The following is a 26,268-nucleotide window of genomic DNA, read 5'->3' on the forward strand; positions in this document are numbered from 1 at the left end:
CTGACTTGTGTTGCCATCAGAACCTCTGGCAGGAGAACAGGTTAGCAGCTGCCCTGGCCCCTAAACAGTACGGTACGTAACACATGCTGAGAAGAATGAAAAGGCAGAGGCAGGCATGAGGACTCCAAGAGAACAACCCTTTCCCAAGCACCGCTTCTTTCCTCAGGAGCTAACTCAAGTCCAGTCTCTCTGGTTTCTCAAGTCAGGAAACACATTTAAATACTGTAACGTAGGGGCTGGAGAGATGGCTCAGTGGTTAAGAGCATTGCCTGCTCTTCCAAAGGTCCTGAGTTCAATTCCTGGCAACCACACGGTGGCTCACAACCATCTGTAATGAGGTCTGGTGTCCTCTTCTGGCCTGCAGACATACATGCAAAAAAGAATATTGTATACATAATAAATAAATTTTAAAAAGAACTGTAACCTAACCAGGGAGAGCACACTCCCCCTCAGGCAAGGTAGAAACACTGGACAGACAGCCCTGCCTGCTGACAGGACTGCCCACAACAACATCCAAGCACAGGATGTCGGGAGTGTGATCCACAGCTCTGGACAACCCTGAAATGTGAATATGGAGCCCCATGATTCTTTTCTCCAAGACCACCACATGGTTTCCTGATATGGCACTCTGGCTGTTATTTAAAGCCCAGTTTGATGAGTCCATGCTTCCAAAGGAGCTGATGACACATGACGATCAGCAGAAGTCACCGCTGGAGTTACGTAAGCCTGGGTTAAATTTGGTGCTTACACTACTCACTGTAATCATGCACAGCCTCCTAAGGGCTCCGCAATCAGAGAGGAGAATAATAACAGATGTGAACTAACTGAAAAGACAGATGACAATCGGCCTAGCACTTGGAAATGTGAAAGACTTCATAAATAACTAATAAATTGATCATGTCTGCATTAGCAAAGACTCTTAGCAGAATGTTCTTATTTTTTATAATACAAAGAAAACCCTGAAAGAAAAAGCAAAGTGGTAATTAGAACTTAAAAATGCTAAAGAGAAATGGAAGCTCTTTGTGTATAACAAAACGAAATTTTAAGAATGCTATATGACTCCGTGAGTTCGAGGCCAGCCTGGTCTACAAGAGCTACTTCCAGGACAGGCACCAAAGCTACAGAAAAACCCTGTCTCAAAAAACCAAAGGGGGGAAAAACTGAAGTCATCTACTCACACAATGAGAAATGCATAAAGACTTGTTTATAAGGAAATTTATCACACTTCTATTTTAACTAATGCAAAGTGAGAAATTACTGAAGTGGTCAACGCTAGTTAAATAATTTCCGGCTATTCCTTAGACAGACAGACCACGACAACGACAAGGGAAACACTGTAAGGAGAAAACTGGAGAAAGTGACACAACGTTAGCCCTCGTTACTCGAGGTGCAGGTTAAAGGTTTTCCATGCTTAGGTGTTTCTTCCCCTCTGTATTTAAGTTTTAAACGTGAGCAGGCAGTTCCTTGGTGCCAGTGTGGGAGGTTGCTGTTCTGCCTTATCTCAGCACCACCTAGTGCCCAGTGCAGGGAACAGCTCTCATGCTGTGGCAGAGGGCGGAGCTCGAGCTCTGAACAGCTCAACAGTGGCATGGCAAACAGGCACTGCTTCAGGCCTGCGATCCGAACGGGGGGGGGGGGGGGGGGGGGGGGGGGGGGCCTGCAGCAGGAGGATGGAGAGTTCCAGGCCAGCAAAACCCTTTGTCTTTAAAAAGTAGCATGACTTGCTTCCAATATAGAAATTGTTCATCAGAAAGTTCAATCTATGTTCATTCTTCAGTTTCTACTTTTAAGATAGCCCTTGTTATTTTTGAACATTAACTTCCTTGATGAAAGGGAAAATGAAACCCTCCATACTCCATGGCTTTGGGAAACATGAGGTTCTACAGATACCCAGAAAAAACTCATAAGAATACTAGGAAATACCTTTAAAGATACCTTTGCATCTGTCAAAGTCTGTGGAGAACTAAGTGATCAGTTTAAGACAATCATAGGAGTGTTGCAGGGATGTGTCTTCTCACCCCTACTCTTTAACATATTCCCGGAATTAATAATATCAACAGCCCTGGAAGATAAGGAGACAGGCATGCAGGCAGGGGGTGTGCAAATCAGTAACTTGTGTTTCACCGACGATACAGCACTGCTTGCTTAAAGTCCAAATGAGCTGCAGGCCACGGTAAATAGAGTGGTGGAAGTCAGGGAAAACCTTGGTGTGAAAGTAAACATCGAGAAGACTGAGATACAGCACATGGGAAGGGCACATAGGATGTTAACATTGTAATAAAGAATCAGAACCTCAAGCAGCCAACTTTATCTATCTGGGAGGAAACCTCAGTTCAAACGTCAAGACAGGGATAGCGGGGGGCTGCATTCCAGGCACAGGTTTGGTCAGCAAGAGACACAACAACAACAACAAAATTACAGGGATATGGGACAGTTGCCTTAACCTGCTTTCTTTACAACTCTGCAACCTGGACAATGAAACACTTCTTAGAGCAGAATGTGTTCGAGATGGCATGTCTCAAGAGGATTCTAGGTGTCACACAAAGATATAGGCACGCAACAATGACAATAAGAGACATCTTCCTCTACAGAAGGAAGTAAACTATAGGATATTGCAACAGCGCTTGAGATACTTTGACTGGAATTACAGGCAACTGTGAGCTGCCTGACATGGGTGCAGAAAACTAAACTCTGTTGCCCTATATGAGCAAAAAGCACTCTTAACCATTCTGAAGTCAATCTGCAGCCCCATGTCTTGTTTCGGGAGTCTTCTCTGAGATAAGGTCTTACTACACAGCCCATGCAGTACATAACTTAACAAGCATACTACCTCTGCTTCACTAATTTACTTCAAAATGTTTTAAAGGGGGGAGGGAAAACTGAAGAAAAGGTTCAAGAAGTTAAGAGCACTGACTGTTTTTCCAGTGGTCCTGAGTTTAATTCCCAGTAACCACATGGTGGTTCACAATCATCTATAGTGGTATCTGGTGCCCTCTTCTGGCTTACAGTGCACATGCAGGCAGAACACTGTATACATAATAAATAAATAAATCTTTAAGAAAAAAAAAAAAAAAAGACGGATAAACCAGGCACAGCTATGCACACCTCCAAGCCCAACAACTGGGAAGTAGAGGCAGGAAGATCAGGAGTTCAAGGTCATCATCTGCTACAAAGAGAATTTGAAGCCAGTCTAAGTTGGCTTTAAAAAAAAGAAAACAATCAAATAATTAAGGCTACAAAATAAAATCCTGTCTCAAAAATTTAAAACCCCACCAATACAGAAATATCTATTAGCTGATGAATAGACAAAGAAAATGCATATTCATAAGGCAGAATGTAACTGAGCAATCGAAAGAATAGAAAGTATCTGGCCCTTACTTCTCTGACTATTCTGTAAAGGAAGCAGGTCACAGAAGATCACAAATAAGATACCATCTATACATATCTAGACTATTCATGCAGGCTAATGCACGGGGAGGTTGGTTTAAAGTCAACACAAACACAGTGGTGTAAAACAATAAAAATGCCTATTCTGCTGCAGCTGTGCACAAGTCTAACAGCAGTTCCGCTGAGCGGGAACCACCAAGGCAGCGAGCAACGAAGAGAAGACTCACAGGACAAGAAAACCTTCCCCACCCCTTTTGGCTCCCAGAGGCTGCTCCTTTATTTTAACTCAATATCCCCTCCTTTAAAACCAGCAAGGCCCAGGCTGAGTCCAGGTCACATCCTGTCATGACACACACATGACTGATTAGTCTTCCCTCCATTCCGATTGCGTTTTCAAGAACCCTTGTTTTCACACTGTCTCACCTAGACATTAGCTCCCTCACTTCAAGGTAAACTGAGTGACAAGCTTAATTTCACCTGCTGCCCTCACTGCCCTTCACCTCATAATGTTACACATTCACAGAGGCCAGGGACTAGACATGGTCTCTACCTCTAGCTATTGAGTCTTTGAGAAGTCAATATTCTAGTTACTCTACATTACCATGTAACTATCATTTTTTTTTGTAACAGTTTACATGAGATACTGTTTTTACTTGTTAAATTAGCAATTATCAAAACACAATAAAAGGGGGAAGGAGCTGGAGAGACAGCTCAACAGTTACAGACACTCGCTACTCTGGAGACTGATTCCCAGGAATCACGTCAGATAGTTCACAACCAACTGTAACTACAGCTTCACAGAATCCTACATACATGTGTGCATGCAGAGAGAGAGAGAGAGAGAGGGAGAGAACAAAATATTTTTTAAAGTCCAAAAGGTATTAAACTGACAACAGTGAGAAAAACAAGGCCTCTAAGATACTGTGGTTTGTTGCATAAATTGGTAAAGCTTCCTTGGAACAACCTGAAATACTTACTAAAATTACAAATGCACACACAATTCTGACCCAACAATTCCACTTCCAGAAACGCATAGTAGAGATAAATTTATATGCGTGTGAAACAATACACACAGTACTATGAAGTAACAAAACACTAGAAACAGTCTAAATGCCCATAAATAGAAAGCTGACTAAACGTATTTAAAGGCTACTCTGAAGCCACTAAAAAGAATAAAGCTATGATCTATATGCTTACATATGCATGACATATTTTACTTAACTGGAAGAGAAAGCAAGGAAGAGAATGGTTTAAAGGTACCATTTGTATTTACAGTTCTTTCAAACTAAATAGGATGAGTAGAAACAGCTTCACGCTGCCTCTAAGATCAACAGCAATGCTGCTGGCTAATGAGCTGGATAAAGAGACAGAGACACAGTTAAAAACTATATCCTGCTTTTCCTACTTTCCATAGTTTCTGCTAAGCACATAACGAGGACAAAAGAACCCTGCAAGACAGCATGCTGACAGCACAGGCGCACACCGCCTCCTACCACAGTTTTCAGTCTCCAGGAAGTGGCTTACCTGCTGGTTGGCGCAGGAAAAGAAAACGAAAAGAGCTGATTCCAGAAGGGGTCATTTTCAGAGATAGACTCAGTGCCTGATAGCTTTTTTAAGTACTCATTTTTAGGAAGGTCACTGATACTGCTGCTGTTCGATCCCATCTTCTGTGCGACAGACAACTCGTCCTCACATGGGCATGTCCACGAGACAACCTATTAAAAAAATGGGAAAAATATTCAAACTGTTCAAAATAAACACCACACTTTGATAACACTGACCTAGACAGATACATAAGCCTGCACCTCCTCTAAAGGCACACACAGCTCTCTTCATCTGCTGATGTGGGACTCCCCTCTGTATGCTGTGAATATCATCGGTTAATAAAGGAACTGCTTTGAGCCTATAGCAGAGCTATAGAGGAACAGAGCTAGGTGAGGAAAACTAAACAGAATGCTGGGAGAGAGAAGGGCAGAGTCAGAGAGAAGCCATGTAGCCCCACCAGACCCAGACGTCGGAACTTTACCTGGCAAGCCACAACCACGTGGTGATACACAGATTACTAGAAATGGGTTAAATTAAGATATAAGTGTTAGTCACTAAGAAGCTAGAACTAATGGGCCAAGCAGTGTTTTAAATAATAGAGTTTCTGTGTGATTATTTCGGGGCTGAGCTGATGAGCAGCCAGGAACCAACAAGTGGCCTCCCTACTACAATCTGCAAATACGCTGGACCTCAGACACAAAATCCCAAGGGAAGAAATGGGACTGTAGTCTACCAGAGTCAGTACAAACACAAATTGCCCACCCATGCTTATCTCACGTAGTGCTGGGCTGGAGAGACGGCTCTGTAGTTACAAGCACCTGCTGCTCTCTCTTAAGCACTGGAGTTCAGATCTCAGCACCCAGGTAAGATAGGAACTGCAGCTCCAAGAGAACCCATTCTTTTTCAGTCTCTGCGGAAATCTGCCCACACGCATATGCATACAAAAATCCCATTACAAAGATGCACACATGCGCTTGAGTGAAAAAATAAACTAAACCTTAAAAAAAAAGATAAATATGTCCCTTCGTGATAAAGGTCCTGGAAAGACTACAGACAAGGGACATACCTCAACACAATAAAGGCAATATACAGCAAGCCCACAGCCAACATCAACCTAAATGACGAGAAACTTAAAAGTATTTTCACTAAAATCAGGAACAAGGCAAGGCTGTCCACTCCCTCCACATCTATTCAATACAGTATGTGGAGACTCGAGAGTAACAAGACAACTGAAGATCAAGGGACTACAAATAGGAAAGGACAGAGTCAAATGTATCTTTACTTAATATGATTTTATACATAAAAGACACTAAAAGCCCTAGACCCACGGCATATCTCGTCTCTGAACATCATTAGCTCCATCATGAGCTCCATCTCATGGAGTGGGTCTTAAATCCAGTCAGAGTGTTGGTTACTCCCACTGTGGACAGCAGGGTGTGTAGCAGGGTTGGTGGTTACCTTTCACCTTTGGCGGCATGCAGAGTACCTGCCAGTTCCCTGAACACTGGTCAGCAGGGGGACGCTCCAGTCAGCCACCAGCTTTACTTTCCCATGTTGAGTGACAGACGTATTTTAAGTGTTGTCTTCAGCTGATGGGCCCTGCCATCAGTTTGTCTGACAACAACCCAGGCAACAGTCTCTTCTATCGGATTCAGGACATCTGGGCTTCAGTTGTGGTCCTTAATCATTTGGAGTTAAATTTCGTGCAGAGTGATGAATGTGGATGTTTGCATTCTTCTACATCCAGTCATTCAGCTTGACCAGCACCTTTGTTGAAGATGCTGTCTTTTTTCCAAAGTGTATTTTTGGCTTCTTTGTCAAAAATCAGGTGTCTGGATCTTCAATTTAATTCCACTCATCAACAGTCAATACTATGCTGTTTTCATCACACTATCTCTGTAATACAACTTGAAATCAGGAACAGTGATATCCCAAACAGTTCTTTTATTATTTAGAAGTGTTTGTAGCTATTCTGGGTTTTTGTGTTTCCATATGAAACTGAAAATTATTCTTTCAATTTCTTTGAAGAGCTGTATTGGAATTTTCATGGAAATTGCACCGAATTTTTAGATTGCTTTTGGTGGGATGGTTGTTTTCATTGTATTAATCTTACTCATCCATGAGCATGGGGGATCTTTCCATCTTTTGATATCTCATTGTCTTAATGTTTTTAAAGATTTATTTATTTATGTTATGTATATGAGTGCTTTATCTGCATGTACACCTTTAAGACACAAGAGAGTATCGGATTCCATCATGGATGGTTGTGAGCCACCATGTGGTTACTGGGAATTGAACTCAGGACCTCTGGAAGAGCAGCCAGTGCTCTTAACCTCTGAACCATCTCTCCAGCCCTCTTCATGTTTTTATTATACAAGTCTTTCACTTTGTTAGAGTTATCTCAAAACATTTTATTGACTAATTTATGCTACTGTGAAAGATATTTTTCCCTGATTTATTCTCAGTCTATTGTTCATTTGTAATATAAGAAGGCTAATAATTTTTGTGAGTTAATTTTGTATCTTGTGCTCTGCTGAAAGTGGGTTTGATGTGTGTGTGTGCGTGTGTGCGTGTGTGTGTGTGCGTGCGTGCATGTGTGTGCATGTGTATGTGCGTGTGTGTGTGTCAGGCTATAACAGCACACTTTCAGATTCCATCCTTGCTTTCTCTGTTGTCATGGATGAGGAAAGACAGAAGAAAGTGTTGGTTATTAATAAAATATAAGTTGAACTTTTGTAATATTTTTTAAATTTAAGATTACATTTACTTTTATTTGTGTGTGTGTGTGTGTGTGCATGCGTGTGCATGTGCACACACATACCATGACTTTCATGAGGGCCAGAGGAAGCTGCAGGAGCTGGTTCTCACCTTCTGTGTGGGTCCCAGGGCTTGAACTAAGGTTGTTAGGTCCATCAGCGATGCATTTACTCCCTGAGCCATTCTCCTGGCTCTCAATTGGCCTCCCTTCCCTTCTCTCCCTTAAGATTCCTTCCTCCCTTTACATCCTCCCTTTCTCCCCTCATAGTCCTACTTCCAGTTCCATAACCTACGTCCCCAACAGTTTTCATCTAGGTTCTGCATAGGAGTTGGTTCATCTCCTTTAGCACGATTTCCAGATTCATCTGTTTTCCTACAGATGTCATGAGTTCCCCCTTTCTTTGCAGCTCAATAAAATTACACTGTGAATATGTGCATTTTTTCACCCACTCATCCATTAGTGCACATTTTGGCTGGACCCACTTTCCTGGCTCTGCTGGTTAGTTTTTGTCCACTCGTCCACTTGACATAAACTTGAGACAGGAGGAGGGAGCCCACTATAAAGAGGCTAACCAAACCACTGTATGCTGCTAACATCTGTCAGTCAACAAGGGAAGAATACACACTCTTTTCAAGGTCTGTGGAATATTTGTCAGCATGGATGGTACATTCTATATGATAAACACACTTTAAGAAATATAAAGGAATACAAATGCCTTAGTCCCAGCACTTGAGAGGCAGAGGCAGATGGATCTCTGAGTTCAACGCCAGTCTGGTCTATAGAGCAAGTTCCAAGATAGCAAATGCTACATAGAAAAACCTGTCTTGAAAAAACAACAAACAAACAAAAATACAAATAATTGAGTGTTCCAATCAATAAGATAAGTAAGTCAGAGCCCAAGAGACAAATACACAATATAGGCAGTTGGTCATAAAGACTATCCAAATACTACCACAGAAAGTAAATGTACACCAGAGAGCTGTTTTAAGCTAAAGGAGACAAAGGGGATATAGACACCAAATGCCTTGAGTGAACTTTGAACACAAATTTAGGGAAAGAAAGAAAGAAGTAGAGAAAAAAACAAAACAAAACCCACCTTATACAAATAATAGGAAAGACTGACTTGGATAGATGATAAAAGACCACGACCCAATGGAAAATTACGTTCAGATTGTGAATTACTTCTCAGATGTGGCTCTACCTTCTGGGGTAAAAAGTCATTACAATTACAAATAGCTTTCAAATGGGGGGGGGGGGGTAGGGTGTCATTTTAACTGGTGCAGGACACAGACAAAGAGAACACGTGGTGTTTATTGTGATGTTCTACTTTTCTGCATTTGAAACTCAGTAAAAATGTTAACAAACAAGTAAAAAGTTGCAGACACAACTCAAAAAACCTTATCAAATTAGTAAAAAGTTACATACAGATATAACACTAAATAAAGTAACAGGCCTGGGGAAGCAGCTTGTGGCAGAGTTTTGCTAGTATTACATGGAAGTCTGAAAAAGACAAAGAAACACAGACACACAGACACACAGACACACAGACACACAGACACACAGACACACACACACACACCAGCACTTGGAAGCCTCAGGCAGGAGGAAGGCCAGTAGCTGGGCTGGAGCACATGCTAAGACCCTGTATCATCTCCCCATCCCCATGCCCAAAAAGATAAAACAATACTAATGGAAAACAATTCATTTTTAGGAATTAAATGGGGGCTGGAGAGATTACTCAGCTGTTAAGAGCACCAGGTTTAATTCTGAGTTCTCACATGGCAGCTCACAAATGCCTGTAACTCCAGTTCCAGGGGATCTGGCATCCTCACAGAGACATACAAATAGGCAAAATACCAGTGCACATAAAATAAAAATAAATAAATTATTTTTAAATTTTTTTCTGTGTCTTGTTGTTTGTTATATGTGATCAAATGTCAAAGAACTAAACACACACACAATGAAAAAAAACAACTTACAACCTACAAACACCTTACAACAGCCTATGGCCTACTATACTGTGGCAGTATGTCTCTGGTTTTGACAGAGACAGAGAAGAGAGCCCAGCTTCTCTTTGGAGCCATGAGGACTGCTGCATAGTCCTTCACTTGTGTCAAGATCTGCTAGACTGGGGCAAACACCTTGGCCTTGGCCTCTTTCCTGGCTGTATAAGTAGGCTGTTGAGCTTAATTTCGAGCCAAGAGATACCATCCTCTTGATAAACAAACAAACAAACAAACAAAAAACCCAGATACCATCCTGTGTTGCTTCCTGTCATCGAAACACTGGGTTCAATTGCAGGCTTGTCCGGAGCTGTGAAAGCTAGCTCAGTGCTTTAGAGTATTTGCTGCTCTTGCAGAGGTCATGGGTTCAACTCCCAGCATCCACATGGTGGCTCGCAATCATACCTAAGTTCAATTTCTGGGGATCCAACCCCCTCCTCTGGCCTCCTCAGGCACCAGGCACACATGTGGTACACATGCATGGTACACATAAATACATACATGCTACATGTAAAACACTCATACATAAAAAATAAATCTTTACGACTACTATAAAGAGTTTGACCTAGAAGCACTATGTAGTTCAAGTTAGCTTCACCCTACATTCCTACCTGAGCCTCACAAACATGGAAATAATAGGTGTAGAATACCATACCTGGCTTCATGTGATTTTTTTGCACGTTCGTGTGTGTGTGCGCATGTGTGTATGTGTAGGGTCCTTTTATTTTGGGTTTTTGTTGCTCCAATGTGGATTTTTTTAAAGATGCTATTTGTTTCATGTGTATAGGTATTTTGCCTGCATGTATATCTGTGCACTACATGCATGTAGTGCCCACAGGAGCCAGAAGATGGTGTTGGATCCCCTGAAACTGGAGTTTAAAGGCTGAGCCATTTCTCCATCCCCCTGGTGTCTGCATTTTAAAGACAATATCTTATGTAGTTCTGGCGGGTCTTAAACTTGTTACGTAGTCAAAGATGGTCTTCCTACTTCTATGTCCCATGTGCTAGGATTTCGGGTTGCACCACCACATCAAGCTTTCAAGTGGCCATTTCTGCTTACTTCCGGCCTTCGTCCTACTAGAGACATGGCTAAGCTGGTAACACAAAGAGAGGAGAAACAGCAGCAGAGCAGTGGCAGCAACTTTTGTAGCAGTAACAAGAGAGGCGGCCTAGAAGTCCAGAGAGCAGCTGGGGCAAAACAGGGAGCAGAGAGGCGGCGAAGAGTTGAAGCCAAGAGATTATATGCCCAAATCTGTGGAGGGGTTTCATACGGCTGCCAAACCTGCAGGGTCAAGGGCCTGAGCTACCTTAGGCCTGTAAGATGTACCACTGTCTCACAGACTGAAGAGCCCGCGAGCTGTAAGAGCTGCAGCGACAGGGCAGAGATCTTGGGAACCCTAAAATTAGCCAGTGCCACCTGCGGTTCTGGCTACTGCTGCCACTCAAAGCTGTTAGAGGTCAAGGATTATAATAGCTGCCAAGAACCAAGGCTACTGATGCTTAAAACTCAGAGCGACAACGTTCCAGTAAGTCTCTGGCTTGAACTAGAGTAAAGGGCACTGAATCCTCAGGGGTTAGGGTTAGAGCCGAAAAATCTCTGAGTCTGAGGCTAGCCCCTGAGGACACAAAAGGGACCAAGAATTGCCAAATTCCTGGGAAGAGTTTCTCCACACCACTCACAATTCCTATCTGAGAATAGGGTAACAAAAACATACTAAAGTTACACATATACGTACAAACATACATGTTTATATGTGTGGGGTGTGTGTGTGTGTGTGTGTGTGTGTGTGTGAGTGAGTGTGTCTGAATTTGTGAGACAGGGTTTCTTGAAATGGGGCTGTTCTGTAACTTGCTGTAGACCAGAGATTCCCTGCCTCTGCCTCTGCCTCTGCCTCTGCCTCCCGAGCTCTGAGAACAATGGTGTGCACCACTGTGCCCAGCCAATCCTACAGTAACATTAACACAGGGAGAATCTAGGGGAAAGGTGAGAAGCACACAGGACTTTCTTCTACTGTGTTTAAAAAGTATTTATTAGTCTAGAATTACCTCAAGATAAAAGACTCATAAGAAGAACCGATGCCCAGCAAAATTCTTTAAAGATCTCAAAAGAACAATACTCAACTTCATATGGAAAAGCAAAAAACCCAGTATAGCCAAAACAATCCTATACAATAAAAGACTTCTGAAAGCATCACAATCCCTGACGTCAAACTCTACTACAGAGCTACAGTACTGAAAACAGCCTGGTATTGGCATAAGAACAGACAGGAGGACCAATGGAACCAAATTGAAGACCCGGATATCAATCCACATATCTTTGAACACCTGATCTTTGATAAAGAAGCAAAAAATATCAAATGGAAAAAGAAAGCATATTTAACAAGTGGTGATGGCATAACTGGATATCAACATGTAGAAGAATGAAAATAGGGGCTGGAGAGATAGCTCAGAGGTTAAGAGCATTGCCTGCTCTTCCAAAGGTCCTGAGTTCAATTCTCGGCAACAACATGGTGGCTCACAACCATCTGTAATGGGGTCTTGTGCCCTCTTCTGGCCTGCAGGCATACACACAGAATATTGTATACATAATAAAATAAATGTATTTTAAAAAAAAAGAAGAATGAAAATAGACCCATATCTATCACCATGCACAAAACTCAAGTTCAAATGGATCAAAGACCTCAACATAAAGCCAGACACACTGAACCTTATAGAAGAGAAAGTGGGAAGTACACTTGAACCCATTGGCACAGGAGACCACTTCCTAAATATAACCCCAGCAGCACAGACACTGAGACAAACAATTAATAAATGGGACCTCTTGAAACTGAAAAGCTTCTGTAAAGCAAAGGACATGGTCAACAAGACAAAACAACAGCCTACAGAATGGGAAAAGATCTTCACTAACCCCACATCAGACAGAGGTCTGATCTCCAAAATATACAAAGAACTCAAGAAATTGGACACCAAAAGATCACATAATCCAATTTAAAAAAATGGAGTACAGACCTAAACAGAACTTTCAATAGAGGAATCTAAAATGGCTGAAAGACACTTAAGGAAATGTTCAACATCCTTAGTCATCAGAGGAATGCAAATCAAAACAAGTCTGAGATTCCATCTTACACCTGTAAGAATGGCCAAGATCAAAAACACTGATGACAACTTATGCTGGATAGGATGTGGGTTAAAAAGAATACTTCTGTATTGCTGGTGGGAATGCAAGCTGGTACAACCCCTTTGGATGTCTGTGTGGTGATTTCTCAGAAAATTAGGAAACAACCTTCCTCAAGACCCAGAAATACCACTTTTGGGTATAAATCCAAAGGATGCTCAATCGTGCCACAAGGACATGTGCTCAACTATGTTCATATCAGCTTTGTTTGTCATAGCCAGAACCTGGAAACAATCTAAATGCCCCTCAACCGAAGAATGGATAAGGAAAATGTGGTACATTTACACAATGGAGTACTACACAGCAGAAAAAAAAATAACGACAGCTTGAATTTTGCAGGAAAATGGATAGAGCTAGAAAACATTATTTTGAGTGAGGTAACCCAGACACAGAAAGACAATTATCATATGTACTCACTCATAGGTGGTTTTTAAACACAAAGCAAAGAAAACCAGCCTACAAACCACAATCCCAGAGAACTTAGATAACAATGAGGACACTAAGAGAGACTTACATAGATCTAATCTATATGAGAAGTAGAAAGTAGAAAAAGACAAGATTTCCTGAGCATGGGGACCTTGGGGGAGGGTTAGAGGGGGGAGGGGAGAGGCAGGGAGGGGAGCAGAGAAAAATGTAGAGCTCAATAAATATCGATAAAAAATGTAAAAAGAAGAACCAAAACACCCAAATTCAGAAATCTATCCTTCCAGGGCTGGAGAGATGCTTCAGTGGTTAAAAACACTTGCTGCTCTTGCAATGGATCTGGGTTTGGGTCCCAGCACCTATGTGGTGGTTTAACTCTAGTTCCAAGGGATCTGATGTCCTCTTCTGGTTCTATGGGCACCAAGCATGCATGAGATACATACATACATGTAGGCTAAACACACATACATATGAATGTAAGAATAAATGTTTAAAAGAAAGAACCTAATCTGCAATTGTCAGAAAGCTTCCAACAAATCAGACTCACAGGCACTTCTTCACTTCTTACAGACCAGCTAAGCTCAGTTTACACAGCAATTCACTTCCTTTGGCAGCGTCTGCATAATCACACAACCAGATATTAGGATCTTACATGCCACTCAGTATCTGAGGATGCTCTGCCAATTCCACTGGTGTCCACAGATGATTTAACCCACTCAAATCTCACTCAAATCTGAAGGAGCTCCCACAACAGCGGCACACTAACCAGTGTTCATCTGCGGCATGATCTCTGCTAATTAAAAACTAAACGATCCTCTCCTAACAGTAAAATATGCACCCGGGTCTCCCAAAGTATGTATTAGAACTCTCCATTTAAGCCATTAGCCATCAATACTGTGGAGAATAGCCCTTGTCTTTTCCCACCGACCGGAGGGTGGTGCCATAGCCTTTTTTTTTTTTTAAACCAAGTTCTGCCTCCTCTTTTTGAAAGTCTTTTACAATAGCCTATCCTGACCTTGAACTCACAATCCTCCTAGCTCCCAAGTGCTAGCAGGACAGACTGCTACAATACTGGCTTAAAATCTTCTACTTGTCCAATTATTTGTGACCTCAGACTAAGTCTCACTGAAGGTTTTTGAAAAAGCAAACTGTGGTGATTTGAGTAAGAACAGCCCCCATAAACTCATATATTTGAATACTTGGTTCTGGGGACTCTGCTACTAGGTAGGGATTAGGAGGTGTGGCCTTGTTGGAGTAGGTGTGGCCTTGTTGGAGGAAGTGTGTCGCTGGAGGTGGGCTTTGGGGTTCCAAAGCTTAAGCCAGTGTCTCTTTCTTCCTGGTGTCTGTGTAGTCAGATGTAGAACTATCAGCGACCTCTCCAGCACCATGTCTGCTTGTGCCCCGCCACACTTCCTGCCATGACAATAATGGACTGAACCTCTGAAACTGTAAGCCAGTCCCAACTAAATGTTTTCCATTCTAAGAGTTGTGTACTCGCCCTGTTTACACTGTCCGTGGCCTGTGATATAAGCCTCTTTACTTTGTTGGGCACAGAAATTATCGGTAGCATTGAAAGTCATTTTCTGTCTCTACATGAAGCACTTCATCCCTTTTCAAACGGCCCAATAAAGCAATGCTAACTGAAGAGCACGTTTGCTGATGGACATTTAGGGAGTTTACAGATTTTGATATTGGAACCGTTTGTATCTCACAGTTGTACCAACTAACATTCACATCAGCAATGCTTTAGATTCCCACTCCAGTCACAACTGTTTAAACTACTTAATTCTTACTAATAGGTTAAAAAAAAGTTTTTCAGTATGTTTTTAATTTGTATGCCTCCTACTATGAATGAGACTACACCCACACCCACTATTTTATACTGACTTAAAAAAATAAACATTTTCTTTTTTCTTTTTTTTTTCTTTTTCTTTCTTTTTTTTGTAGTTTTTCAAGACAGGGTTTCTCTGAGTAGTTTTGTAGACTGTCCTGGCACTAGCTCTGTAGGCTAGGGTGGCATCGAACTCACAGAGATTTGCCAACCTCTGTCTCCTGAGTATTGGGATTAGAGGCATGTACCACTAGCATCCAGTTAAACGTTATTTTCAAAACAGTTAGGTTACATCACAAGGTAAGTATAAAAATAACTGCTCAGACCCATTTGGTTTGCAGTATGAATAAAGTTTGCACATTAATTAGGAGGGAGGGGCCAGAACACAGAGAAAAATAAGGTGGCCCACCAAGCACGAAATGCGGGGCCTCCTCCCTTCCCTCTCTCAAGAAATGCTATAATAAATGGTTCCTTCTTCTTCAGTGATGACACAGCCATGCTGTGTCAGAGGGGACAAGAGGTCTAAAAGAATCTCCATAAGAATAGAAAACTGGGGGTGGGTTAAAAAGAGAAATGTAGTCCCTGAGCACTAATGGTCACCATGGAAGTCTGGAGACTGTGACCCCAGTCCTGGGGCAAAAAGGTCAGAGCCCAGGGACAACTAACAAAGCTTGGTTAGCACATCCTTGGACAGCCGCCCCTGTCCAAGAAGCAGCAGCAAGGTGTCACTGGCTGTCCCTGTCATCCCACCTTGACTGGAGTGACAGAGAGAAGCAGGCCATGGAAAGAAGTGAGAGCAGTGCTCTGTCTGCCTTGCAGAGTTCCATCTGCTCCCTACTCTCGTGAATGCAAAGCTAACAACTGAGTTCCACTGGCATCTCTTCTGCCATGACTCATGCCAAGAATTCCTAACACATGCACAAACACACACTCACGGATGCACACATAAACGTGATCACTTGCTTCCATTTTAACTGGAACACCCCAAGCCTTTACTGATGAGAAACAGATGAAGACGGAGCTTGAAAAGCCCCACCATCCAATCACCAGCAGAGACCCAGAGCCTTCCCCTCTGTGCACCAGAAGACTTCAGAAGGTTCCAGCCCTTCTTTCTAAAAGTCTAACAGTAACTGATTCCATCTTCCGGTTTCACTAATGATTTCCATACGACGAATATTCTCAAATCTCTCCTTCTAGCCCCAAACTCTGATCAGGAGGCCACGTCTATCAATATTCCTAAAATCCTTAAGATTTTATGTTTTCTTTTTTAAATGTATATGAGTGTTCTGCCTATGTGTTAACACATAAACTATGCCTGAACGAGAAGCACACTGTTCCTGATGCTCACAGCTTTCAGCCTTTCAAAGGAGCGACTTTCATGCATGGAGAAAAGACCGCCTCAACACACACGAAACTGATTCCATCTCCTCCCACACTGCTTTCCCGTCACCTCCTCGTCCCTCCCCACAAGTTTCCATTATGTAAAAAGGATCCTGAAATGACATATTCTACATTATATAAAATGCGTCTCCCTAGGTGGATTACTCCTGAGAGTCAAGAGTCAAGCCTTTTTCCTTATCCCTAATTAACCTCCAGCACACTGCTAAAAGAAAGTACTCAAAAGATGCTTGCTGAAATAGCCATGGTCCAAGTTAAACACAGAAAAAGACCTCCAGCCTAAATTAAGAGTAAAATAAATTATTTAAATCAACAAAGGGGCTGGAGAGATGACTCCAGAGGACCTGAGTTTGGTTCCCAGCACCCATGTTTGAAGGCTCACAACCGCTTGCTAACTCTAGCTCTCAGGAATGCAATACTCTTTTTCCAGGCTGCTGCAGACACACACGTAGCATATATTTTCACAGACAGATAAATCATAAGTAAAAATTTAAAGGAGAAATCTAAAAATTAAATGTTTTAAAGCACCGTTTTTACCCATCAGAGTAGTAAAGGCTTACAAACTGCTAACAGTGTGAGGGCTCTAAGAAGTTGACAGAGCATCACAGGCAGAGACTCTTACGTCACTGGATGCAGGTGGGTGTATGATAGCAGGATCATCATCCAAAACTCCTGAGGCAAGGGGCAGGAGATGGGAGTGGCAGGAGAAAGTCTCTCCCTGCCCTCAGCAGGTGTCTAGGCTCAAAGGCAAGGACAGCGGACAGACTCCCTCCAAGGATCACACTGCCACACAAGGACCTTCTTTAGCCTGGTGTCATGACATTTGAACACCAATCACTGTGATAGCAACACAAGGCAGCCTTTCTGGCTCACTTGGCCCTACATACAAGCATTCCTGTACCTCCAGATGGGGAGAATTAAGCCCCTAACACATACTCATGCCAATCTGAGTTCTGGAAAATCTCATAAAGGGAGCTATACTCGGTGCTTCTTCTTGCTTTCCCATTCTACTTGCCTACTCCAACACGATACCCAAAAGGAAGCTAGGAAACTGGGCTTCTTCCCTGCTCACTACAGAGGAAGCACAAATCTAAGATGAGAAAAGATGAACACCAATGCTGGGATTCATGTCCATGCAAAACGAGAACCTAGTGGTGAGGCAGAGCAGAGGACGAAGGGACATTACATTCTCCGACATCTAAGGTTTTCCTATAATTAGCATTTGCCTTGCAACAGGTCAGCTTCCCAAAGGAAGGGCTTTCTATCCACATTCTAAAAACACCCATCTCGCAGATGAACTAACGCCGCTGACAAGTTCTATGGATGCAATGCCCATCATGCTGTTGTTAGAACAATAACCTAAATAGTTTACACAAATGCTTTATCCCTGTCTTCACTTGGGCATAAATTACACTGTAGGATCAGCACACAATAAAACACTTTGAAAAGAAGCTGGATCTTAAATGTGTAAAAATGTGAAGAAATTCTGTGGTGGTTGGAGTAAGAACAGCCCCATTGGCTCATATATTTGACTGCTCAGCCACTGGAGAGTGGTGTTGTTTGAAAGAATTAGAGGTGTGGCCTTGTAAGAGGACATGTGTCACTGGGAGTGGGCTTTGAGATTTCAAAAGCCCACGCCAGGCCCAATCTGTCTGTCCGAGTCTCTTTCTCTGCCTACAGATGAAGATGTAGAACTCGGCTACTACTCTTGCACCATGTCTGCCTACAAGCCAACACACTGTGATGATAATGGACTAACCTCTGAAAGTGTAGGCAAGTCCACAGTTAAATGCTTTCTTTTATAAGGGTTATCTTGGTCATGATGTCTCCTTACAGCAGCAGAAGAGTGACTAAGACAGAAGTCAGAACCAGGGACTGGGGTACTGCTGTGGCAGGCCTGGCCATGCTGTTTATTGGAGGAATAGAAAAGATTTTGGGGCTTTGAACCAGAAAAGCAGCTGGAAGCTTTAAGCAGGGCTTAGCAGCCAACCTAGTAGGAGCACAGAAGACAGTGCCAAGAGCAATCTGAACTGTGGGGACCCAGCTCAAGAAGTTTCAGGGGAAAGAGTATTAGTAAGTACTCTAGAGACCATTTTTTGTGATACTTTGGCAATGAATGGGGCTGCCTTTTGCCCTTTTTCTAAAAACCTGCCTGAAGCTAAACTGAATATTTTTGATTAATGGCTTTGGTAGAGCTTTCAAGGTAGCCCAGCAGTGACTCTGTTCTGTGGTTATTAGTAACCACTCTTTCTCTGATCTATAATGAAACCTATCTGCACAGATTGCAAACCACTGCTTTAGAGTCAAGATAAAAGAAGGAAGTTGCAGGGGGCTGGAGAGGTGGCTCAGTGGTTAAGAGCATTGACTGCTCTTCCAGAGGTCCTGAGTTCAATTCCCAGCAACCACACGGTGGCTCACAACCACCAAATAAACCTTTTAAAAAAGAAGGAGGAGGAGGAGGAGGAGGAGGAGGAAGAGGAAGAGGAGGTTGCAGACTCTCCCTCAAAGGCTAAGGAAAGTCAAAGACCAGGCAAGTCAGGGGTGTCCCTGGTTGGATGCCTAGAGGGACCACTGAGTGAAGCTCTGAGTGTAAAACTCAGATTGTTTTAGACCCTAAGATGTTAGAGATGCCAGACCGTGAGATACCTACCAAAGAGAGCTGCTAACAGGGAATAGGACCAGTCAAAGAAACAGAAGTGTGTTGCAGTCAACAAAGCTGAAAGGCCTGGGAGATCTGAAGAACATTTTGGCATCAGACATGAAGATGCAGTTTGGGAGTTTGCCATGCTGGTTTCTGGTTTTGCAATTGTCAGTATTTCCTCACATGCTTCCTTTCACTCCTTTAGGAATGGTAATGCATATTATGTACCATTGTATTTTGGAAGTATGTGATCTGATTTTTTATTTTTATTTTACAGGGAATTACAGTTAAAACAATTCTTTGAGTCTCTGAAAAGACTCTGAACTCTGGACTTACTTTTAAACAGTACTATAATTGTTATAGTCAAATATATAGGTTCATATATTTGAATGTTTAGTTATCAAAGAGTAGCATATTTGAAAGGATTAGAAGGATTAGGAGGTGTGGCCTTATTAGAGGATGAGTGTCACTGGGGGGTGGACTTTGAGGTTTCAAAACTCTTGCCAAGCCCAGTATCCGTCTGTCTCTGTCTCTTTCTCTCTCTCTACCTAGGGATATGGATGTAAACTCTCAGCTACTTCTCCAGCATCACATCTGCCGATCACTACCATGCTCCCCACCATGGTAATAATGGACTAACCTCTGAAACTAAGCGAACCCACAATAAATGTTTTCTTTTATAAGAACTGCCTTGGTCATGGTATACCTTCACATCAATAAATCTAAGAAATATCCTAATTAACTCAAGCAAAACAACAAAGAGGGAGTAAAGTCAAACAGGAGTAGGATCTTATCAATACACACAAACATGCCAGTTCTTCCATGAGACTCAGACTTGTCTATAAGAAACAATAGTCCCAAAGTGGTTACTTTTAAAGAATGGGACTAGGGATCAGAAACATGGGACCTAGTAAAGGCAACTCCACCAAGCCTGACGACCCAAGCTTGGTCCCCAGGTCTCACACATGCAAAGAGAGAACCAACTCTCCCCATGCTGTCCTCTGACATCAAGACTTGCATAGTGGCATGTGTGCCCACACATACAAACATACAAAAAAAAGATATAAATTGCATCTTAAATTATCTTGCCGGACAGTGGTGGCACACGTCTTTAATCCCAACACTCAGGAGGCAGAAGCAGGCAGACCTCTGTGAGTTCAAGGTGTGGTGGTACACACCTTTAATCCCAACACTTGGGAGGCAGAGGCAGACAGATCTCTGTGAGTTCAAGGACAGCCTGGTATACAGAGTAAATTCCAGGACAAAGATACACAGAGAAATTCTGTCTCAAAAAGCCAAAAATTAGGGGGCTGGAGAGATGGCTCAGAGGTTAAGTGCACTGCCTGCTCTTCCAAAGGTCCTGAGTTCAATTCCCAGCAACCACATGGTGGCTCACAACCATTTGTAATGGAGTCTGGTGCACTCTTCTGGCCTGCAGGCATACACACAGACAGAACATTGTATACATAATAAATAAATAAATAAATTTTTTAAAAAGCCAAAAATTAAAAATAAAAAAATAGAGGGTAAAATAAAACCACATAAAGATGAAAAATACACAGAGAGTCTGGATACTAAATGTTATTATGTTCTCTTTGAATTGTTTAAATGCTGAGGAAGGAACAACAGCTGCTAAAACATATTTGTTTATAAATGCTGCTGAACTAACCTAAGATAGATATTTTGAAAATACCTTGACTTCAAAATTGAAGTCAAAAGGTATGTTACTTTGGAGAAGTGGAAATAAGAGGCTGTGGATTCATTCTGAGTTAAGAATAATCAGGTTTGATCAAGAAAGACCATCTGAGAAATCTCCGGTAGGAATAGATGGCCCAGATGTCAGAGTTCTACATCCAGAACAGGTTCAAGACTGCTGCCTAAGACGATCAAGACTCACAGGATACTCCAGTCAGGACTTGATCATAATTCTAAATTTTCATTAGGTCCCCATAAGATTATCAGCGCTCGAAACCAGAAGGAAGTAGCCTGGAATACTACGTCCACATTCCCCCCAAAAAATGGACTATGGATATTTTCCTTTGTTAAAAAAAAAAAGAGGGGGAAGTGGTGTGGGACAATTTTGTATTTTGTCAATTATGTTTTAAATAAACAATGACTGACCAGAAGCAGGCAGGAAGTATAGGCAGGACAACCAACAGGAAGTAGTGATTGGATAATGAGAACAGAAGAATTCTGGGAAGAGGAAAGCCCATTCCTCTGCAGTCCTGCCCAGTCACAGAAGAAGGAAGATGTGACCTGCCCTGCTGAAAAAGGTACCGAGCCATTTGGCTAACATAGATAAGAATAATGGGTTGATATAAGAGTTAATAAGAAGCCTGAGCTAATGGGCCAATCAGTTTATGATTTTAAAAAAAGAAGAAACCAAGCAGTGGTGGCGCACGCCTTTAATCCCAGCACACAGGAGGCAGAGCCTGGCGGATCTCTGTGAGTTCAAGGCCAGTCTGATCTACAAGGGCTAATTCCAGGACAGGCTTCAAAGTTACAGAGAAACCCTCTCTTCGAAAAGTCAGGAAAAAACTATCTTTAAAGAACAGAGCTGGAGTCAGACATGGTGATCACTTTTAAAATCAGAACTTGGAGAAAGAGGCAGGCAGATTTCTGAGTTCCAGGTCATCCACAGCTACATAGTGAGATGCTGTCTCAAAAAAAGAAAAAAAAAGTTAAGAAAGGACAATCTGTAGAATTGGAGAAAGAAATTTTATTCTGTTCTTCTGTACTGTTTAATTCTCTCCAACAATAAACATGCTATCATTTAAATTTTAAAAAGAAGGGAAATCTTTTCATAATAGGAGAACCCAATGTGCTTCAGGCTTGTGCCAGTGTCTCTGAGTAACTGAAGGCTATATACTTAGTCTTGACTTCTCAGTCAAAATTCAATCATAAATCTTTACTTAATGGACATTTTGATTTGATGTCTGGCTCTCAAATAAAATATTTACATTGAATCCATCACCGTACCACCAAATAGGGAGCCACTTTAAAAGTCAGTACTTCTACCAATGCTATCACCATTCTTGGTTCATATTTCACTTACATAGCCAAGCATTCACTCCCACACAGACTATTACAGACGAACAACTAGGCATGAAGGTGACAACTAAGAAGAAAAGGTAACAAAACTAGGCCTCTGTCACTAATGAACAAAGCCTTTTTTTGGAAAAGGGAAAATATTTGTGCTGTCCTTGTTACATACGGTAACATCAAACTGAGCCTGGCTTCCATTAAATAACTCGCTTGAAACATGAAGAGAAGATGCAGTCTGCACTTTAAATGGGGGGGGCTAACGTAACACTTTTCTACCTGTGCAAATTATAGATCCTTAATTCATGCACTCTGTGGGAGCTCAATAAAGATTTATTAAACTGAAAAATAAAATAAATAAATTTTAAAGGGGGGCTGGAGAGACGGCTCATCGATTAAGAACACTGACTGTTCTGCCAGAGGACCAGGGTTCAATTCCCAGCATGGCAGTTCACAACTGTCTGTAACTCCAAGATCTGACACCCTCACACAGAGATGCACACAGACAAAATACCAATGCACAAAAAAAAAAAAACAAAAACAAAATACTGATGCAAAAGACAGTAAGTCAATAGATTAGAGTAAGTAACTATGCTGGAGTTATTTCTATCCAAGAAGCTATGGAAATACAAAAGAATTTGAGGTCGAGTATGTACAATGGTACTTTCAATTAACCAAATTATTTCTTTCCTTTCTTTCTTTTTTTCTTTCTTTCTTTCTTTCTTTCTTTAATTTGGGGCAAAGAGATGGCTCAATGGTTAAAAGCATTCCTGCTCTTGCAGAGAACCTAGGTTTGGTTCCCAGCAACCACAAGCAGTTCACAACCACCTGTAACTTCTGTTCCAGGGGAGCCAATGCCATATTTTCGCCTCCACCAGCACCTACACGCACACCCAGACGTACACAAAATAATAAAAGTTTTTAACATAAACATATTTTCTGTGTGTGCATGTGGGGGAAGAACGCATGCCATGAAGATGTGACGTCATCTACACTAAAGAGAGATCTCATGAAGATGTGACGTCATCTACACTAAAGAGAGATCTCATGAAGATGTGACACCATCTACACTAAAGATAGATCTCATGAAGATGTGGCGCCATCTACACTAAAGAGAAATCTCATGAAGATGTGATGCTATCTGCACTAAAGAGAAACCTCATGAAGATGTGACACCATCTACACTAAAGAGAGATCTCATGAAGATGTGACGTCATCTACACTAAAGAGAGATCTCATGAAGATGTGACACCATCTACACTAAAGAGAGATCTCATGAAGATGTGGCGCCATCTACACTAAAGAGAAATCTCATGAAGATGTGATGCTATCTGCACTAAAGAGAAACCTCATGAAGATGTGACACCATCTACACTAAAGAGAGATCTCATGAAGATGTGACACCGTCTACACTAAAGAGAAATCTCATGAAGATGTGACGCCATCTACACTAAAGAGAAACCTCATAGCTGGACCAGGTGACCAGAGAAACGGACAATGGTCCCTAACCAAAGAGCACGTTAAGTGTAACAGACACCAAGGGCTCACGGAGCGATGGGAAAGTCTCTGAAGGACGGCTTCAAGTGCTATGTTACCATTCACCCAGCAAACGAAAATAAGACAGGCAATGGAGGCGCACAACACCTTTAATCCCAGCACTCGGGAGGCAGAGGCAGGCACATCTCTGTGAGTTCAAGGTCAGCCTGGTATATAAGAGTGAGTTCCAGGATAGTCAGGGCTATACAGAAAAACCCTGTCTCAAAAAACCAAAAATAAGTAAATCCATAAATAAAATAAAAAGATGTAGGCCGGCAAAGACAAGAGCAGGGAGTGTGTATCCTAACCAGAGCTGCTAAGAAAACCCCAACCTAAGTGTCTGCCAAAAGGGACACCAACACCAAGTGAGTCAGTTCACCCCATGGAGCCCTGGGAAGATTACAGAAATGGAGACAAGGAACCATGGAATCAAACCAGGGTGCTCGGCTGCCTGTGGGACCTTGTCCCTGGGACCAGCGGCTGACTGGAAGGACTGTGACTCTAAGGCTGAGGTGGGAGGGCAGTGAGGTAGAAGATGAACGCACGAGGATAAGGCCTGCTTGCCACACAGTTACACAATAGGTTTCTCAGCCTCTGAGGCAGAGGATTGAAGATTCAACTCCAGAGAATCCAAATGGCAACCCAGGACCCAAGGATCAAGGATTCTCTCCCCCAGGATGCTTTAACAATTGCTTACCCACCCTTACAGCAATGCCTACCACTCCTCTAACAGGCTGGGTGTGGAGGCACACACCTTTAATTCACCTTTGTGAGTTCAAGGCCAGCCTGGTCTACAGAGCAAGTCCCAGGACAGTTACAGCAGTTATACAGAGAGACCCTGTCTTGAAAATAGAGGGGGAAAAAAAGCCTCTAACATGAAATAGAGATGTCAAAACAAACCAGATAAAGAGTCACAGAAAGCATATCGATCTGAGAGAAAATTTGAGTTAATATGCTCCGAGATAATAAAGCTCAGCAGTCAAAGTAACAACAGGAAATTTAATTTATCACCTACTATGTCCCTTAGGCCCTATGCTGCACTCCAAACACAGACTCATTTGCTCTTCATTATCCAGTGAGGCGGGACTGGCTCTCATTGCCTGGCTCTCGGAGAGCAAATTGTGGTACCAGGGTCAAGTCTAGCCAGCTGCCTAAATAACAACTTTTAAGTGGCTACCAAAAAAAAAAAAATCAATGAATACTTTTATGGCATAAAATGAAAATGTCGGTGCCCTTGAGAAAGTCTTATTACAACACTGCCATGGTCCTTCGCTTACAAAGCTTTTCCTGCCACCCACACGCAACGTCCCAGTCTGTTTCTACTGCTACTTCACACAGCGCAAGCTTCCAAGATGCACATACCTCAGTCGCACTTCAGGTGCAGGCGCAGTGGCTCATGTCCATAAGCCCAGCACATGGGAGACTGAGACAGGGGGACTGCTTCAAGAGTGAGGCCAGGCTGGACACACAGAGTCTCTGACTAGTCTGCCTATACAATGAGAGTGTCTCACAAACACAAAAAAGAAAACAGACTCCAAAGTCATACATCTTCTAAAGTTCTTTTGACATTGTATCTTTATTATTTTTAACTATGTATACATGTACAGGCTTGTGCATGTGTGGGTGGGACCACATGAGTACAGGAGCCATGGAGGCCAGAGTATAACATCTAAAATTAAAAAAAAAAAAAGAAAAAAAGAACATCTAAAATTATGGGCAATTTGTGAGCCTCTGGGTACAGTGCTAGGAACTGAAGTCCTCTGCAAAACCAGTACAGGCTTTTAACCGATGAGCCATCTTTCTAGTCCCTTTAACAGTTCTTAAATTTTATTTATGTGCACTGTGTATGTGAGTGTATGTCACATGTGTCTGAGTCCCTTGGAACTGGAGTTATAGGCAGTTGTGAGCTGCACAATATGGGACTGGGATCTGAACTTGGGTCCTCAAGAAGAGATAGATGTGGCCAGACGTCATGGCACATGCCCTCAAACCCAGCACTCAGGAGACAAGGCAGGCAGAGCTCTGTGAATTTGAGGTCAGCCTGGTCTACAGAGAGTTCCAGGACAGCCAGGGCTGCATAGTGAGACCCTGTCTCAAATGAAAACAAAACAAAACAAAACAAAAAATTTAGAAGTGCTTTTAAAGGCTGAGCTGTCCCTCCAACACATCTCTTATCTTACTTAATGTCAGGCATTTAACTGTTATTAACACTATAGCTATCTACCAAAAGAACACAACACAGCAAGCTTTGCCAGACTAAGCATTCACCGAATTCCCTAACCTGTACTGCCACACAGTGCTCAGGAGGGAGAGCAGGGATCAGCAAACCAGACCATTTCAAACAAAGCACCTCATCACTCACAATGTCCTCCCAAAAATAACAAGGGAAAATGAGGTCACAACCAAATTAGATCTCAAAATGGTTCATCTGATAGCCAAGTAAAGAAAGACATGTATAAAATGCTGAGTCAATTAAACTGTATTGTATTTCAGAAGCCAAGAACTGTGTCCAGAGAAAAATCTAATATT

General features: G+C 42.2%; 1 protein-coding gene across 3 annotated transcripts in view; it reads right to left on the minus strand.

Annotated features, from left to right (window-relative positions):
- The window catches only part of Dym (dymeclin), a 288,571-nt gene that overhangs the window by 252,452 nt on the left and 9,851 nt on the right, over window positions 1-26,268 (minus strand). For all 3 annotated transcript variants that reach the window (XM_085676420.2, XM_048419152.3, XM_048419153.3), the window contains exon 2: window positions 4,912-5,102. In XM_085676420.2, the coding sequence (XP_085532546.1) occupies window positions 4,912-5,051 (140 nt within the window). In that variant the 5' untranslated portion in view covers window positions 5,052-5,102. The remainder of the gene's footprint in view (window positions 1-4,911; window positions 5,103-26,268) is intronic.

This window comes from Myodes glareolus, chromosome 13 (genome assembly GCF_982192425.1).
Source record: "Myodes glareolus chromosome 13, mMyoGla1.1, whole genome shotgun sequence".
Classification (NCBI taxonomy): domain Eukaryota; kingdom Metazoa; phylum Chordata; class Mammalia; order Rodentia; family Cricetidae; genus Myodes; species Myodes glareolus.